Raw genomic sequence first — 18,627 nt, 5'->3', positions numbered from 1 at the left:
GATTTAGTGCCACACCTGCCTTGTACATTTTAAGTCCTTTTAATCTGTTTAGAAGAATAGCTATTAAAATTTTGATACATTCATATCCTTTTTATTGCAGAGTTATTTTTGCCTTTGTGTATTCATTGAAAACTCTCTTACCTGTTGTCTTATTGCTCAATCCAAGTAGTGTCTCTGAGTTACAGTTCTGCACCCGCTGAAGTTGGATTGGCCTCACAGCAGACACAAAAATTTGGGTTTTTTTTGAATGAAAAGCATGGTCCTTTGGACACATCCAATCAAGTAAACATTCAGTTTATTTTTCCTGCTAAATTGCACCTATCTGTGTCAGCTCTTGCATCAGTGCCCGGCCATTGATAAGTTTTGGGAAAGACGGGATTTAAGGTTGTGCTTCACATGAAGAGAAGCAGAGCTTTAACTAACTGCTAAAATGGTTAAATACAATTAGTATGTGGAGAAGGAGCCAAAGATACCTTATATGTAATTAGACGCTGATTAATTTCTTGCTCTTTTGGCATCTCTCAAACTTCCTTCCACTGGCAAGGCTATCCCAAAACATTCCACTGCGGGGCTTCAGGCGGCTCCAACATCTTCGGCAGCAGCTCTGCAAGTGGTATTGGGAGAGGGGAGGAAAGGAGTATATTGGATGGGCCGCTTTGCCCTCTTTATTTATTTTATTTTTAGAAAGTGACTCTAGACGAGAAACCCATTCCTTTGTTGGTTTAGAGGCTTCTATATCCTGCATCTCATCTGAAGTAAAAGCTTTTCCGTCTTTTCCAACTTGACTTGGGATCTGAGACCGGGAACGTTTTCTGTGGCTCGTGTCTTATATCCTGCAGGCACAGAGGGAGCCGAGATGCTTGGAAAGATGCCTGAGGTTTTCTCCAAGCTAAATCCTAGGTGTCCGCGGATTGCAGCAGTGCTTTCCTGTTGGATATATTAGGAGACAATATATTTTGATGTTACTGAATAGATGGAATTATTTGGGGAGACGTTTTCAGGGAGACATTTTCATTTAGGCGTGGGATTTTTGAATTGCTAAGACATGCCCGAAAATATAAAATAAATTGAATGGTGATGTGAAAATATTATTTATATATAGTCGCCCCTGGTCTCATTTCCCATGAGTGCTGGAAGCACCTTGGCACCTATTTGTAGTCCACAGAGAATAGACTGGAAAGGGTGGAATTCCGTTGCAGTGCAGCGGTGGTTAAGGGAGCACAGGGGGAGGTGAAGAGCCACACTGGTGTCCCTTTGATCCTTGACTTTGTTCTACAGTATTTAGCATGATCATTATGTGCACTATTTTGACCAACTGTGTATTCATGACTTTTAGTAACCCACCTGAATGGTCGAAGAATGTGGAGTAAGTAATGCTTCTTGTGTTTTTAAGAATCTCACCCAATGTTGTTTTTCTTCCATTGAGAAATCTCCTCCTCCTCACATTTAAGTTCGCATGAATACAAGTCGTCTTTTATATCCGGTCTGTTTAGACAAAAGTGTTTGTAATTCATGTTTTTTCATGACTACAGTGACATTTCTACAAACTTCTGAGTGCGGCTCTCTCTCTTTCTCATAACAGGTATACATTCACTGGTATTTATACGTTTGAATCACTTGTGAAAATTATTGCCAGAGGTTTCTGTATAGACGGCTTTACTTTCCTACGCGATCCATGGAACTGGCTAGATTTCAGTGTCATCATGATGGCGTAAGTTGTGTTTTCAGATTATTTCAGGCATTTGTGGCATGCAGGAGGGGATGAGACCTTTGGAGAAGGGTGGGTGCATAAGGGGAAAAATAAGGAAAACTTAAGTGAATCCCTGAAAGATTTCTTTCGAAAGAAAGCTTTAGCCTGACACGGAGTCACAGATCTAAAACGCAACTCCGTGGAGTTAGTGGAGTTGCTGCTGCAAAAAATACAACTTTCTGAAAACTGCCTTTATTAATATAAGACTTTATAATAGTGCCTGGCATTTTTGGTTGCTCACGTGCCAGAGTGGCAGCTTGTTCTGTTGACCACAGGATGAGGAGCCAAACAAACGTCTAAATTCTAGTCTCTGCCCCTCCTTCCCTCCTTGGGCTTGCATGTGAAAATTTCCTGGGGGGCGATGTCGGGTTGAACAGTCATTAACCCATTCCGGAGGAAGGAGCAGTGTCGGAAAAGGAGACACACTATCCTTCTTCGTTCTTTTCTCTTGTGCTGGATCAGCCCATGTTGGTCTGATAATGAGGATTCTTGGGGATGTCTGAATTCAGAGCTGCACCAGGAGATGCACACTGGATTTCTGTTTTTTTTTTTTTTCCCCTTATTTGCCCGTGCTGGTGGTTGTGTGGGCTTAGTGCCGCTGGGGAACACTGAGGGTGTGACACCGGCAGGCTGGGTCACCGGTGGAAGAGATTTTTTATTTTTTTTTTCTCTTTTACATTTGTTTTTGGGATATTGCACGTGTGCATGTTTGGGTTCCTGTAGTCAACAACGGCCGATGAAAACTGAGTGCTCATGTAGGACGGCTCAGGAGCCTCACTTTCAAGGGTTCAGAGCGCTTGAATTTAATTGCAGTAAAATGCTTTAATCCTATAAAACGCCTTTTTTTGGCTGGATTCTGCACCCAAGGTGGTTGGTTTTCCTGAGTTTTGGCTCTTTTCCAACTTGTCTTTTAGTTTTGTGTTTAAATTCTGTGCAAAGCATTGGACGTTGTACACAAAAGGCAAATAAGGGGTGGCTCTCGGACACACCAGCTGGACTCCGGGACGGCCGGGGCTCTGCCGTGCGCGCTGTGAACACGCTGGGGGCACCTGGGCTCCTGGTTCTGAGCACACAGACCGAATCCAACCTGCGAGTTAGTTATTTCCGTAGTTTCTCAGTAGCTTTAAAAGGCCCAGTGCATCGCTCTTAAATGAACGTGCTAAATCTGTAGCTGGTCCGACTCCCTCACCCCCCTGTTTCCAGTGAGTTGCCTGTAGATTTCCAGTACAATCCTTTTTTGTGTCAAGGGCTAGAGCCACTTTTTTCCTTTATGAAGCACTTGTTGTGGCGTTTCTGCACCAGGAGGAATCTTGAATATTGTGCATTTCCTTGCTTTTTCATACTGTGTTTCTCCCCAGGCAGCACAGAGGAAATATTCTGACTTGTGGTAAAATATAACTCGGTTAACCTAGCACTCAGCCTCTTGTCCTCCGTGTACCTCGGGTTTGTCCCCTTGCACGATGGGGATAATCACACCGAGCTGTGCCTCACAGACAGGTAGTAAAGCATAAAGGATTAAAAAGAAGGACGCTAATCAAAGCAAAAGTTGATCGTGCTTTATTAAAAACAAGAAGTGAGGCGAATATACCCGAAATGAGGTGACGTCACCAAGTCTCCTCACGTATTTGACAGTTATATAATTACCGTTTTATGTAGAGATAGCGTTAAATTTTCCAGTCCTACGCAGGCGAGGATGCAGGTGTCTAACCGTGCGCCTGGATGAGCTGGTCGCAGTGTGGAGAGACTTAAACTGTGTTTTGGCTCTGAAACTTTGTGTCTTTCTCTCTTTTAAATGCGAGTTCTAAAGCATTTTAAATTACAAGCTGTTTCCTACAAGCAGACAGCTATGTGACAAGGAAGGTGACCCCAACGGTGCCATTAACTCTGGTTTAATTCTGCAGGTATATAACAGAGTTTGTAAACCTAGGCAATGTTTCAGCTCTGCGCACTTTCAGGGTTCTGAGAGCTTTGAAAACTATTTCTGTAATTCCAGGTAAGGCGGCCTCCGGTTGGTGTTAGCTGTCGGGTGCAGGCCCTGTGAGTGATGTACTGCTTTGTCTGTAGTTGGTGTTTTATTTTGGTGTGTGTATTGTCATTGTGTTTTTTGTGTGTGACCTCCCTCATTGCAGATATGTCACAGAGTTTGTGGACCTTGGGAATGTCTCAGCATTGAGAACTTTCAGAGTTCTCCGAGCTTTGAAAACTATCTCTGTTATTCCAGGTGAGAACCATTACGCATTAAAGGCTCGTCTTGCGTGTATATCCTTCCACATCTCCCCTCCCGTCCTGCATCGCTTATTTCTCCGAAATGGCCCTGGGATATTTTTGATGGGCTTTGCAGTCTGTATAATCAGAGCAGTTTGAAATTAAGGCTTCTGGGCCATCAAATTAAGGGACAAAGAGTCTGATGTTCCTCACTTCTTTATCCCTGCGCACGCATATGGCTATCCGATCTCTGAAGTGAGAGCCAGCCTACAGGTCAGTTCCAGAGGGCAGATTTAGGTGGGATATTAGGAAGAAATTCCTCACTGTGAGGGTGGTGAGCCCCTGGGGCAGGTTGCCCCGAGAAGCTGTGGCTGCCCCATCCCTGGAGGTGTTCAAGGCCAGGTTGGACGGGGCTTGGAGCAACCTGGGCTGGTGGGAGGTGGCCCTGCCCAGGGCAGGGGGGTTGGAACTCGATGGTCTTCAAGGTCCCTTCCAACCTAAACCATTTCATGACTCCCTGAATTGGGCACTCCCACCTCAGCCTGAGCAGTTTCTTGCTTAGCAAGTCATCCCGTTATCGTCAGTGTTTCTCCAGCTGGTTTAGGAATAAGTTTGTAAAGCAGGTGAGCAAAACCCAACCAAGATCAAAACATTTCTGCATGAGGCTACTGCAGTTACTTGGAGCCAGATGGGATCTGGGGCAGGTTGTCTTCTTGGTAATGACAACAAGCTCACCTGCCATCTTCAGAAAGGGTTGATGCTCATTTTGAGACAGGCTAAGGTAAATGGAGCGTTGGCACTCCTAGGTTTTGCATTTGGATGTTGTAGTGGAACCAATTGTCTGCTGTCAGTGCCATAGGGTGGCCCAAAGCTGCTCTTTCAGTGAGCCACAAGTCCTGATTCAAGTCCTGCCCTCTTCACGTCACCCTCCGAACTGGTCTTTGCAGGACCACTGCTTATGAAGCCACTTCTAGAGGCTAACTGGGTGTCAGAGGGTAAGCAATGGCCCTTCCTTTATTGTATGAGACCATGGAGGCATCGTGGAGCAAGAATATGGTTCTGAGCCTGAATTCTTGTATAGAAAAGTCTTGTGCAGATGGTTTCTCAAAGGTGTCCCTAATTTTAACGTCCGGCTCAAGGCTGAGTTTTCATAGGCACTGGAGCATCTGTAGCTTTCCAGTTTCAGGTGCTTGACCTGTCTCGAGGTAGGCACCCAAAATAATCATTGGATGAGGTTTGGTCTTCTATTTCTTTGTTTTGTTTCCTAACATATTAACTGATAATGGTTCTTTTGCTTTCTCAGGCTAGACTTGCACATACGATTGCCGGAAAAGAGCCTGTGGAGTTGTAGGGGCTGTCACTTTTGTCCCCATTCCAGACTGCTAACCCCATCAGCTGCACATGGCTGTCGTGCATGATGTTCTTAAGTGGCACTCGCTTCCCCTGCACCGAATGAGAGAATGCTAGAATAATGTTCTTACTTAGCCTTCCTTAATGTTTGGCAGTGCACACACAGAGAGCAAAAGCTATTTGGTAATTGCTGTTCGCAGTGCACTAGACGGATCTGAAGTGCAGTTGCGATTCTGTCAGCCTGCTACAGGTATTAACCGGCTTGCACAAAGAAAAGCATCGATGTTGAAATAAGTTTCGTATGTGTTTTGCTTTCATAATTGCAGCAAAATGAAGATGATGCAACTTTAATGAGCTGCTTACTAAATGCGTGACAGCATGCCTGTGGAAAGGAGCAGAACGGTTCAGTTCTGTATTGTCCTCTCCATCCTGCCCCAAACTAATGGAGTTTTCCTTTTATTCCAAACGACAGCCGGGCGGGGATGTCTGAGCCCTTCTAAGTTCAGTGCAGCCCTACCTTTTATTCAAGGGCTGATTTGCTGCACGCTTTTATTAAAGGTGATCCTGTCCGACTGCTGTATGCACTGAACACCCCCCTGGCTGGGACCATAAATGGCAAAACTGTGGTTATTTGTACCGGTTTTGCTCTGGGACAGGATGGCCCCAGCTGGGTCCTGCAGTCCATAGGTCCAGCACAAACTGCCCCGTTTTGTGATTAACAATGTGAGGAATGTAAAACATTTGTGTAATTAGCCTTTTGGGTTATTGAATATGAATTTAGGCACAGAGCGCTCTTTATGGGCTTTAGTGCTGTCATGTCTTGGGGAATAAGTGATTTTTAGAATACGCTTAATATTAAAATATAAAGGGGTTCCCCTTCTGCTTCAGCGCATGTAATGGAATGGGAATTTTAATACTGTGCTGAGCTCATGAGAAACTCATCTTGGTGTTACAAGTGCTAACTACATCTTCTATCAATAATTGGAATTACCCTCAGTGTGTTTTTTAGACAAGATAAAAATGGGAAATATTACCAGAATGTGCCACTGGACAAAACTCCAGGCAGGTGGCGGGACTGTATGGGTTTGTGTGGCAGGAGCAGACTGTGGCACCTATGAGCTAAAACATCAAAATACTGCTTTCACTGTATGGCTTGGTAGACCGCGTTAAACTCTGCTGGTCTAAAGATTTATTTTTTTTTTTTATTGGCGCTTGAGTGATTGGTATTTGAATTGACTAATGCTGCCAGTCTCCATGCGTTGCCAGCCATGGCACACCGATGTTAAAGGGCACCCGGGGGAATCCAGGTCTGCAGAGCGCCGGGGCGATGGCTCTGGCTGGCAGCTGGCTTTGCCCCGCTGCTGCGCTGGGAACGCTCCTGCTGCCCCTTTATCGTCGTGGTGCAAACCCCCCTCTCCTTCTGTGCCTGCGGGAGAGCAGCACAAACCCAGACAGCCACACGCGGGCGGACGAGGCTGCATGCGCAGCACGGTGGAGCAGCATGGAGCCGGCGCTGAAGTGGCTGCCTGTCTGCTGCTCTGACAGCAAAGAGCCGCTTTGTCTTGGAGGAGGGCTTTGGCATTGATTAAAAGTTTTGAAAAGCAAAGTAAAAGATGTTTTAAAAAATTGCTCCTCCTTTTTATTTATGTATTTTTGAATGTTTATATTCCTGATATGGATCAAACCTCGGTTGGCACAGAAAGAGTTCCTGCCAAAGGTTTACTGCAGAATGCTCCCGTGTCCTCAGCCAGAGCCTTGGGTCTGGTTAGCCCCAATTCAGCTGGATCTGTGATTTTTTTTTTTTTTTTTTTTTTTTTTTTCCTCCCCCTCCTTCCTCCCTTCAGCCTCCTCCGCTGCTCACTCATGAATGTGGGATCTTCCTACTTGGCATCAAAGGCTGATGAAATCCTGTATTGTTTCTGCAGCCCAGTCCCTGCTTGTTGAGCTCTGTCTCCCGACAGCACGAGCACTGTGCTCTCCCCCCGTTCATGAGAGGTTCCTCTTACAGACCAGACCGGGTTGGAACACCGGCAGGATTCTTGGCTTATGCCTGAGTTTACTTTTATTTTTGAGCCTTGCCCCTTACCCATCCTGACGGCCTTGGGGAATCCCGAAGAGCCAGCCCTGCCTGCCCACAGCAAAACCCATCGTCTGAATGGCGAGTTCAGCTCCCACAAGGGACGGGGAAGGGCTGAGACAGTTTAATTAAGCAGTGGGAACTTCAGACATAGGCAGGTCAAAAGGTATTTGATGTTTGGAAGTGGTTGTAGTTTGTGCCAATAAGCCAGGTTTCACCGGAGGGTTTGTGGCAGCAGACCTTAATTTAATGTCTCTGTCTGGGCGAACCCAGTGACTCCCAGAGCGCCCCACACTCTCTGCTGCCAGGCTGGGATGCTCTCGGCAATGAACACTGGGCTCCTGCTTTGTTCCAACTCTTGCTAGTTCACCGCCAAAACCCCTGAACTTGGGTCCTCCATCACCTTTCTCGTCCTGTGTGGACAAACGCAAGTGCAAGCGGTGGTTCCCAGGAAAAGGAATTCCCCGTTTTATAGCAACAATCTCTCACCACCCTATAGCAGTTGTAAGGTACCGTCTGTATTTGAGTTGTTGACATCTTTTTGTTCTACAGGAGTGATCTCTAGTCTTGTTTTCTTCTCTGCAGGCCTGAAGACCATTGTGGGTGCCCTAATTCAGTCCGTGAAGAAGCTGTCGGATGTAATGATCCTGACAGTGTTTTGTCTCAGTGTCTTTGCGCTCATCGGGTTGCAGCTCTTTATGGGCAATTTAAGGAACAAATGTGTGATCTGGCCAATTAACGTGAATGAGACTTACCTGGATAACGGCTCTAGGGGCTTTGACTGGGAGGAATACACCAACAATATGTGTAGGTATTTCTGCAGTGATACTCCTTGAAAAACCTTCTTGCTTGAGTTAATGCTGCTGACTGGGATTTCTGACATGGCTTATAACGCGGCGTGTCCAGCTTTGCGCAGTAAAAACCCCTGGCTCGGATTTTATTCAGTTTTTTGGAAACCTGGCCTTGTTAAGGTGTTTCTAGTTGGGTTCATCCTTTCAGAAGGTCTTGGCTGTGCTCTTTTAGCTAAATACTTTGTCAAAAATATATACTTTTTTTTTTTCTGTTTTGTTTCTCATTAAAAACTGTTTAAATACGGTAAAAGGGAAGTAACTCTGCCTGTTTAAATCCCTGGGCTGAATGTCAGGTCCCTCCCCGAGTTTTGCCGGTTCTCCGGAGAATGCCCCTGAAGCTTTCAGTACCCGTCTCTGCTTTGCAGTATCCTCCTGCGCTGGCAGGATTTCAGAGCTGAAAGTGATGCTGCAGAGGATCAAGGAACCAGCCTCCAAGTTCTTGTAACTTAATTTCTTCCTCCACTTTGAGCTTCTCTACTGTGCATTCAGCTCATTTCAAATCTATTCGAAGTGCTATACTGATTTCTGCATAGGCTGCATAGGGAAGAGCGACCAGTACGTCGAGGGAGGTCATTCTCCCCCTCTACTCGGCACTGGTGAGGCCACAACTGGAATACTGTGTCCAGTTTTGGGCTCCCCAGTTCAGGAGGGACAGGGAACTGCTGGAGAGAGTCCAGCGAAGGGCAACCAAGATGACTGAGGGATTGGAGCATCTCCCGTATGAGGAAAGGCTGAGAGCGCTGGGACTCTTTAGCCTGGAGAAGAGAGGGCTGAGGGGAGACCTTATGGTTGCTCACAAATATCTAAAGGGTGGGTTGAAGGAGGATGGAGCCACACTCTTCTCGGTGGTTCCCAGTGACAGGACGAGGGGCAACGGGCACAAGTTGGAACAGAGGAAGTTCCGTTCCAACACACAGAAAAACTTCTTTACAGTTGGGGTGACAGAGCACTGGCACAGGCTGCCCAGGGGGTGGGGAGGCCCTTTCTGGAGATTTTCAAGACCTGCCTGGATGTAGTCCTGAGGAATGTGCTCTCGGCAATCCTGCTTTAGCAGGGGAGTGGGACCTCTAGAGGTTGGAAGGGATCTCTAGAGGTCCCTTCCAACCCTGAAAATTCTGTGATTTCCAGAGAGGTGTTTAAACTCAGGTGCAATTAGTGGGGCTAATGTTATTTAAAGCTGAGTTTACGGATACATTTATCAGTAGGGGATCTAGAAGGCCCTTCAAGGAAAGTTTTTAGAGTGCTATAGTATGTTAAATCCTCTAACTCTGCATGTGTGTGCATGTAATCTTTTCTTTTTCGTCTTCAGCAAATTTTTACATAATTCCTGGTGCCCCTGATCCTTTGCTCTGTGGTAACAGCTCGGATGCAGGGTGAGTGTTGAGCTTTGCTCAAAGTAGAGGCTCTAATTACCATTGGTGTTGGCTAACAATGGCAAAACCTTTGGAATATTTGCTGTCGCTTCCTTTGTTGGTTCTGGTGTTAGTCTGCATGTAAAAGATTTCATGTTTCTTAATCTAATTATTAATAATCTGTTGTTGCTATCTGTTTGACTAATATAACGCAAGCTGACACTTTCTGTGTCCTCTGAGGAGGCAGGGACGTCTGAGGATGGTCACTAGTGGCATTATTCCCCTCTGAATCCAATTGCGAGAATATCGGAGAAGCAGGGGATAGAGGTTCAGAAATGGAAACTTTCCATGCGCTATTGCCTTCAACTGGTTTTTTACCCAGTCCGTCAGCTCTAAAAACACTTATGGCAAAAGCTAGTCCTTCTGGCCGACATGGGGTGAAAAGCCACACGTTGCCACATTTTGTTTACGTAGGACAAAGATAACAGGGCTTTTTGGAGATCCTCTCTGTCAATCTCCTCCTCTGCTGTTCTTATTTGACGCGGAAAGCAAAATGCATGCCCTTTGTTAGGAGGGTTGTGAAAATCTCTGTAAGCATGGATAATGTGCATGTTGTCAACTTGCTGTGTCCCTTTTACTGCCTGAAATGGCTGTTGTTGTCTTCACAGCCAATGTCCGGAGGGCTACACGTGCATGAAAGCAGGACGGAACCCCAACTACGGTTACACAAGCTTTGACACTTTCAGCTGGGCTTTTCTGGCTTTATTTCGCCTTATGACTCAGGACTTTTGGGAAAACTTGTATCAATTAGTAAGTAAACACTTTGCTTCGGTGTTATACAAGATGAGAATTTGGAGACGATACAGGAAAGGAAAATGTGTCAGGCTTTATTTTATTGCTCCTGTCTGAAAGAGCAACTGCCAGTAGAGCTGCACAATGGGGTGGTGTGTGTTGAGGAGGAAGGGGACGTCACCGGTGAGCGGGTGTTGGACTTTTAAGCACAGGAGGGATGGTGGGTCCTCAGTGTGCCTGCAGCTGAGCTGTGAATTAATTCTGGAAGAACCTGACCGCCTGCTGCAGAAGATTGCTCATGGCAGGGGGGTTGGGCTAGATGACCTCTGAAGGTCCCTTCCAACCCAAACCATCTGCTGATTCGATGATTGTGAGCAGTTCAGCTCTGTTTGCAGAAGGTGCTGGGGCACTTTGGAGGGCAGAGTGTTTCCTTGTAACCTGAGGACGGTTTGGGGACCTTGCTGAAATGGCTTTTCTTCTATTTTGTTTTGTTTTAAGGGAGTCTAAGCATTGAGTTTCACACTGTACTTGTGAATCCTTTTCAGTTTGCATCCGTTGGATGTTCCCTTAAGAGAAGAGGAGGGATGTCACCTTTTGTGTTTATGGCTAATGAATGTGTAGCGTCTTAGTGCTTTGCAGGGGAAGTGCTGAGATGTTAAATATTCAGCACCGCTATATTTTCTTAGAAGCATTCAGGTCAAAAAATTTGGGCTCAGTTCACCAATCAGGTGTCACTCTGAGATTGCTTTCCCCTTTCCTTTTCTCTTCCCTCTGCCGTGCTCTTCTGCTTCCAGACCTTACGAGCAGCTGGAAAAACCTACATGATCTTCTTTGTCTTGGTGATCTTTGTGGGATCGTTCTACCTGGTTAACCTAATTTTGGCTGTGGTGGCTATGGCTTATGAAGAGCAGAACCAGGCCACGCTGGAGGAGGCAGAGCAGAAAGAGGCGGAATTTAAGGCCATGTTAGAGCAACTGAAAAAGCAGCAGGAAGAAGCACAGGTGAGTGTTTTGATGGTATGTTTTTTGATGCGTTTACATATTTTTAAGATTTATGCGCCCATTAGTACAGAGCAGTGATGTACAACCAAAAAATGCAGCAGTGCCCTGGCATCGCGTTCTCTGCTGACTGGGGTGACGTTGTTCACTGTCTCTTCCCGGCTGCTGCTGGTTTTTCCTGAAGCTTGCTGTGTTTATTTTGTATTGGAAAACTGCCTTCTGCTAAGGAATTTTTAAACATTCCTAGAGTTTCTGGTTAAGTGTGGGAATATCTTTGCAAGACAGACAAGTACATGTTTGTTGGTCCTTTATCAAATGCTTATAAACAAAGCTAAGAGGGATTTTACTACCTGCAAAAGTAGACTGTAAAAAAATTATACAAGTCCTGGCTGCAAGTTTCTTCCAGGAGAAAGAATAAGCATCTCAATCCTGCCCCAAAGACTTGTGCTTATATGCATTAAGTCACACTCTTAAAGCAGAAAATGGAGTATAAATCACTCAATGGAGTATAAGTCACATAAATTATTTTCCCTTCTCTTGCCTTCGCCCCCAGGCTGCTGCCATGGTCACTTCGGCAGGGACCGTCTCTGAAGATGCTGTGGAAGATGATGGTGGGGGACATCCTATGTCTCGAAGCTCTTCTGAGATTTCCAAACTCAGTTCCAAGAGTGCCAAGGAGCGTCGAAACCGGAGGAAAAAGCGAAAGGACAAGGAACTGTCAGAAGGAGAGGAGAAGTGTGACAACGAGAAGGTGTTCAAGTCTGAGTCTGAGGATGGCATGAGGAGGAAGGCATTTAGGCTACCAGATAACAGGCTGGGAAGGAAGTTTTCCATCATGAACCAGGTAGTTTTAATTTCCTTCACTAATGTTTATGCTTGCTCGTAGTCGGGATAATATTCTAGTTTAGATCCTGATTAGAATGTCAAAGGAGTCTGCCCGCTGTCATAAACTCACAGCGGATCAGGAGGGCACTTACGGCCCAAGTTTACGGCTCTTGCACACACTTACCCTGGTAGGAGTTGTCCTGAGACCAGGGAACAGAGAGCAGATAACTTCTGCCCCACCATCCAAGGATGAACAACTCAAAGTATAGCCCCCGACGAGGTGGTGATGGTATGTCTAGACCTGGAGAGGGAGTGAAACCACTTTAGCAGCACTTGACGGCACTGCAGCACTTTGTTTCCATACTATTCACGCTTTGTCATTCTTTCTTTTCTCCCTCCCAGTCTCTCCTCAGCATCCCAGGCTCCCCTTTTCTCTCCCGACACAATAGCAAGAGCAGCATCTTCAGCTACAAAGGGCGGTTTCGTGACCCGGGTTCGGAGAACGAGTTTGCCGATGATGAGCACAGCACCGTGGAGGAAAGCGAAGGCAGGAGAGACTCCCTCTTCATCCCCATCCGCGGCCGCGACCGCAGGAGCAGCTACAGTGGGTACAGCGGCTACAGCCAAGGCAGCCGCTCCTCCCGGATTTTCCCCAACCTCCGCCGAAACGTGAAGAGGAACAGCACAGTGGATTGCAACGGCGTGGTGTCCCTCATCGGTGGCCCGCCTTCCAGCCAGCCCGGGGGACGCCTTCTGCCTGAGGTGAAAATAGATAAGGCAGCTGCCGATGACAGTGTAAGGAAGGCAGTGAGTAGATAGCGTAGGCATGGCGGTCTGTCCTCTTCTCCTCTCCTGAATGCCGCCCTCCGAGCGAACCAGGCTCCCCGGCGGAACGAGCGTCCATCTGCCTGACCGCAGGCGATGAAGTCTGTACTGGATTGAACACCCTGCGCTTTAACGTCCCCTCTTTCCTTCTCAAACTAAGTGACCCTCTTCCTCCTCCTCCTCCTCCTCCTCCTCCTCCTCCTCCCCCACCTTCCTGGGAAAAAAAGGCTTGGAATTGAGTCCTTAATTAAAGGACTAATAATAGTGGGAGCCCTTGGTGTATGTTGGGGCAATTCGTAAGGTGCTATGTAAAGCATGGGAGTGGGGAAATCAGCCAAAGCCTGCTGCAAATGGTCTCCACAATAAGATAAAGTGTTTGGGGGTTTAAAAGGAAATGCAAACAATCTTTTAGGTCTCCCTAAATTTTGCAAGGGAAGCTGTTAGTAAAATTAGGATTTTTTTAAAATAGTATTTTTTAATTTTTGAACTTTCTTTGACTGGCCGGGTGCCTATTTTCCATTTTTAGTTAGTTGACTGAATTGGTATTTAGTAACTGTTTTAGTGGATCAACATTTCAGAATGCAGGAGAGAAATAAAGCTCAAAAAATAGAATATTAGTTAGTGGGGAGTAAAAGAATCTGGGTAAGGTTGAAACATCATCATTTGAGAGATACCTAAATTGATTTTTTTTTTTTTCTTTTCTGAGAAAAGTCTGGTTACTATGCGTATAAATTCCAAGCTATTTTTTTTAGTTATTTCAATTCTTGCAACCTGTTTGACCTTAATTAGTTACATTAAGCATCAGTTGCTCCCTGCTTTTTTTTTTCTTCCCTAGTTAGCATGTGAATAGAATGTTTGCTTCAGCATTTAATTCTCTTTCTAACACAGCACGATTGATTCAGGAATTGTAACCTGCATGCTGCATGCGTAAAAGAGGAAGTACTACTTAGCAGTTATTTTGCTAACTTTATGTAGAGGGTGTTCAACATCCAACAAGCAATTAAGTGTTGTGGTGGGAGAGCTGCATGGGCTGTGCGGCTTCCGGTTCCTTGGTTCACAAGGAAATTCCTGTAATGAGGAAAAAAAGCAGTTATCTGTTAGCACACAGGATTGTCTGTGCCTAACGGAGACTGGCATTTCCAGAGCCATCCCGGGAGGGAAACCGTGGGGTGCCTTTAGAAGCCCCTGCTCTTTGACTTGGGAGGAGCAAGGTGATCGATCCTCCACCAGGGTGAGATCAAGACATGGCTTCATCTCCCGGTTGTGTCAGAAATCAGCTTCATAGTGGGCTGGAGTGGGAGAAATCCGTGCTAGTTCTGAGCAAGTGATGTGGCCGAGCTTCTCTTGGCCTGATTTTCAGATGCAGATTTTGAAGTAGATGTTGATACTGTCAAATGCTCAGTTCCTAAACCTGATTAATGTGGGTGGCTCAAAGGAGGCTGGGGTAGAGTTCCCACTCTGACCAGAGGGGTTGTAAGGTGGGCTGGTTAAAAGAGTCGCTGCCTGTCTGTGCTGTTTGGTACTAATACAGAGTGTAAATTACTTTGTACTACAGCAGTCTTCATTAGAAATGTTCTTTAAAATGTAGTCCTTCGTTTGTCCAAGGCTGCAAGGCACTGGCGCTAGCAGAAACAAGGGCTTAAGTGTTGGTTTGACCACTTCCCTAATGCAGGAAAGTGAGAAGGATAGCAGGAACATGGGTGTTTTTCTCTCTTGGGCATATGTGCCATATTGCTAAGCTGAGAGTATGTAAAATACTGGGAAGACTAAGAGTTTGTATTAATCATCATATGAATTTTGCAGGGTACTACAGAAATCGAAATCAGAAAGAAGCCTGGTGGGTCCCTCCTGGTCTCGATGGATCAGGTGAATGCATCCTATGGAAGGAAGGATCGAACCAACAGTGTAATGACCGGGTTGACAAATACCCTTGTTGAGGGTAGGTATGGCTTGAAGGTGTGCCTTTCCAGTAGGTACGTATAGATTGCCATCTTGTGGTGTGCTGTAGGAAGAGGGAGGACCTGTCCACCTGGCCGTTACAGATAGTTCCTCACACCGCATCTGCCCTGGGTTCCCTGTGCCGGAGCCAGGCTGGCTGTCCCTCTGCGTGGCCGCTTACAAAATAGGGGTACGGACACGTGTCCGCTCGGTTTGTCCAAGAGGACGCCCAATGGTAGTGTTAAACTTCATGAGATGGCTTCATGGTGGCTCTGGGGACTAGAGCGATAGCCGGTCTGTAGCAGAGCTGGGTGAGGAGAACAGGTTTGGGTCAAACCCTGTCTCTTCGGGCACTGCTGCACCACAGAGATCAGTTCTGAGCCCCAGGTGCCTGACAGGACGTGTGTGCCCTTCAGATACACGGAATTTAGCTATCCCTGCTTTTGAGGGGTACACATTCATGCATTGATTTTGCCTAAGCCTGCTGCTTTTGAGTCATTATTGATACAGAAGTATTTATTAGACTTGACTTTACTTGGTTTTCCATCTGAATTACATAGATACAGAGGTAAAGACAACACAGAGCTGTAATTTTACGATAAGGACTATGCAGCATGGAGATGATAGGGGTTAGACAGTGTCTGACACAGGTGTTCTGTCTTCTGCCATCTCCCAAGGGCTGGAGAGACCCTTCTTTGCTTACAGTCCTTGGGAGAAAAAGGTTTGAGCTGCGCTGAGAGCTGAGCTGTGACAGCTGTCAGAAGAGAAGGGGACTTCTGGATGACGGAAATTCTGAAATGGACCGCGCACGGCGTTGAGATTTCCAAATACGTTATGCAGGAGCCAGCAAGAATTTATGAACAGCAGCCATATGAGGTTGATGATCTCAAATTCCTGCTTTTTTTTTCAATAAAATTGTATGAAAACTAAATATACTTAGAAACAGAGCAGGGTTCTGCTGCTGCTTCCCTCCTGCGCAAACGCCTACAGGCTACAGTGCTACGGTCCTCCTTTTTAACTTTAGAAACTCCAAGGCAACTAAATACTAAGCAACCAGAGAACCAATGAGAACGAGAGCGCAGTGGTCCTTTCCCTGCCCATAAAAAAATAAAACTTCAGCATGAACAGCTGTAGAGCCTGAATGGAACCATTGCGAGTCAAAGAATAGAGGGGGGAACTCCTCATTTTTATTTTTTCTTCTCTGAAAGAAGCCGGTGTAAAAAAAAAATAACACAACATCATGTTTGATTTCTCTAAATGGATGTGGTTAGTCTTAATCAGGTTATTCCTGTTTAAAATCCTTTGCAGCATTATGTCATATATTTCCTCTTTTAGATCATGTCTGCATTCAGCGCAGAACTCATTTAAGTTATTTAAAAACTGGCAGCAAAGACAGTTTAGAATCTGTAACTTTGATTCAAACCATTTTACCTTGATTGGTTCTGAGTTAAATATATCCCTTCATTTAAAACAGTTTGGATTGAATTGTAAGAGCCACGCGGGGCTGTCACGGGGGTTTAGACTGCCCTCCCTGGTGACCTCCTGCAGCTCTTGCTGAGGGCCGGAGGAGAAGCTCATTACAAAGACTTGCCCAGACTCTTCCGGCCTGGCGACCTGCCTGGCTGGCCGTGGCCGTAATGTTTGTGGCTTGGTGACTCTTTGTCTGAAGCCGTCACCGAGCATCCTGCAGGTCTTTGGTTTCGAGTGCTGTATGTACCTGCAGCAAAACCTATCTTTGGCCCAAGAATATTGAATTGTTGTGCAAGCAGGAAGACATGAGGGGGTTCCTGACAGGCGAGATTGGACAGTATTGTAGCCGTGCTGAGCGTCAGACGGATCCCACAGCCTTAGAGGTGAAGGCTGAACTCTTGTTGCTGTTTTGTTCTGTAACCGCAGAGCTGGAAGAGTCCCAGAGGAAGTGTCCCCCTTGCTGGTACAAATTTGCCAACACCTTCTTGATCTGGGAATGCCACCCGTACTGGATCAAGCTGAAGGAGATAGTGAACTTAATTGTGATGGATCCATTTGTTGACTTGGCCATCACCATCTGTATTGTGCTGAACACTTTGTTCATGGCAATGGAGCACCATCCTATGACCCCAGAGTTTGAACACGTGCTCTCTGTAGGAAACCTGGTAAGACAGTGTTGGTAAATATTCCTTATGGATGTGCTCCTACTGGGATGTATTGCTTGTTGATGTGGACTTAGACTGAAAGAACTGCTGTTCCAGGCTCTAGAGGACACTGGGGGACGTGAGCTTGCCCTCACTGTGGTCTGTGCCCACTCAGAGATGTTTGCTAAGGGTGCACTTCTCTGGTCAGAATTTGTTACTACTTAAAAATGCATCTGTTAATTCCTCGTATGCCTGAGTAGGTCAATGATATTTGTGCTGCATGGGGGGAGAAGAGACTATTGTGGACAAGCACATAGCATGGCATAGGCTACACGTTAGAATTGGTGTGACAAAGTGCATTGGTTGATATTTGGCCTGAAGATCAGAAAATGAACAAAAGTGAATCTGTGCCTGTTCTTTCTTTGTCTCTCTCTTCACCACTCCAGGTTTTCACTGGAATTTTCACAGCAGAAATGTTCCTGAAGCTCATCGCCATGGATCCCTACTATTATTTCCAAGAAGGTTGGAACATCTTTGATGGATTTATTGTCTCCCTCAGTTTAATGGAACTGAGTCTAGCAGATGTGGAAGGACTTTCTGTGCTGCGATCTTTCCGATTGGTATTCCATATTCGACTTCTTTTTGAACGTTACTGTCTTGGAGCTACTAGAAAGCTTTTACATAAGAAAAGGCAAAACCCACTTTTTTTTCTGGTTTTGGGGAGGACTGAGGTGGAGTAGTGTCATTTTTGTGGTCTCTTCTTACTTCACAACTGCTGTTTACAAGGCTTGAGCAACAGCTCATTGTGTTTGGGCAATGAGGGATGACTTGGGAGGTATCTTGGCGTAGAGTACTTGATATGGATGGAGGTGGACCATGTTAGAATGTACCTCATTTCATGTGGTCAAATTTGGTAGCTCGTATGTTAAGGTATAATAAAAGTGCTGAATACCTACAGCCTTTTTAATGCTTTAACTTGGACTGTCAGTGGTTAAGCTTTTGAAAATGACATTACGAAAACCTCAAGGTTAGATTTTTGGGTGCAGAGAACAACAATGGGGGGCGAATATTCCAAGGAGCACGGTACTCAGAAGCTCCCGCTTATATCCAGCTTCAGAAAGTCTGTCTACCATTGAGATTCTCTGGAAATTAAACTTTGATAGTGTGTTCTGAATATGCCAGGAGCACAAGTCCTTTTTTCCAGGGGAAGCTGTGAAGCCTTCAGGAAAGAAAAAAAATTTTTTTTTTTTGTGACACACCCTTCAAATAGGTCTCCTGAGTTCCTTAATGTTACAAAGTTTGCAAAGCAGGATGGAAGCTTCATGCTTTTGCTTTGTAAAGTGAGATCACGGTGTGCGGGATAGCTAGGTTCAAAATCCAGGAGGCCACGTTCAAAGAGAAGTTAAGCTCTCCCTACTCCCTCGACTTCAGTAGCAGAAGCATGGGCTTATGTTGGTGTAAATGGCTGCCGTTTAGAAAGTTCTGCCTGATTTTCCTCTTGTTTAAGATGAAATTAAATTAAGTGTAATTTCTCTTTTGTTTTTTTGGTT

The 18,627-nt window shown here is 45.7% G+C and overlaps 1 protein-coding gene across 1 annotated transcript in view; it reads left to right on the top strand.

Moving 5' to 3' along the window:
* The window catches only part of SCN8A (sodium channel, voltage gated, type VIII, alpha subunit), a 48,432-nt gene that overhangs the window by 9,759 nt on the left and 20,046 nt on the right, over nt 1-18,627 (top strand). The window contains 13 exon segments of the mRNA XM_009883170.1: nt 1-82; nt 1,277-1,366; nt 1,583-1,711; nt 3,880-3,971; nt 7,968-8,189; nt 9,543-9,606; nt 10,254-10,395; nt 11,172-11,378; nt 11,929-12,219; nt 12,603-12,995; nt 14,829-14,964; nt 16,860-17,098; nt 17,524-17,697. Coding sequence (XP_009881472.1) covers nt 1-82; nt 1,277-1,366; nt 1,583-1,711; nt 3,880-3,971; nt 7,968-8,189; nt 9,543-9,606; nt 10,254-10,395; nt 11,172-11,378; nt 11,929-12,219; nt 12,603-12,995; nt 14,829-14,964; nt 16,860-17,098; nt 17,524-17,697 — 2,261 coding nt within the window.

The sequence above is a fragment of the Charadrius vociferus genome, unplaced genomic scaffold (genome assembly GCF_000708025.1).
Source record: "Charadrius vociferus isolate BGI_N301 unplaced genomic scaffold, ASM70802v2 scaffold564, whole genome shotgun sequence".
Taxonomy (NCBI): Eukaryota; Metazoa; Chordata; class Aves; order Charadriiformes; family Charadriidae; genus Charadrius; species Charadrius vociferus.
This window is presented reverse-complemented; position numbering and strand designations above follow the sequence as displayed.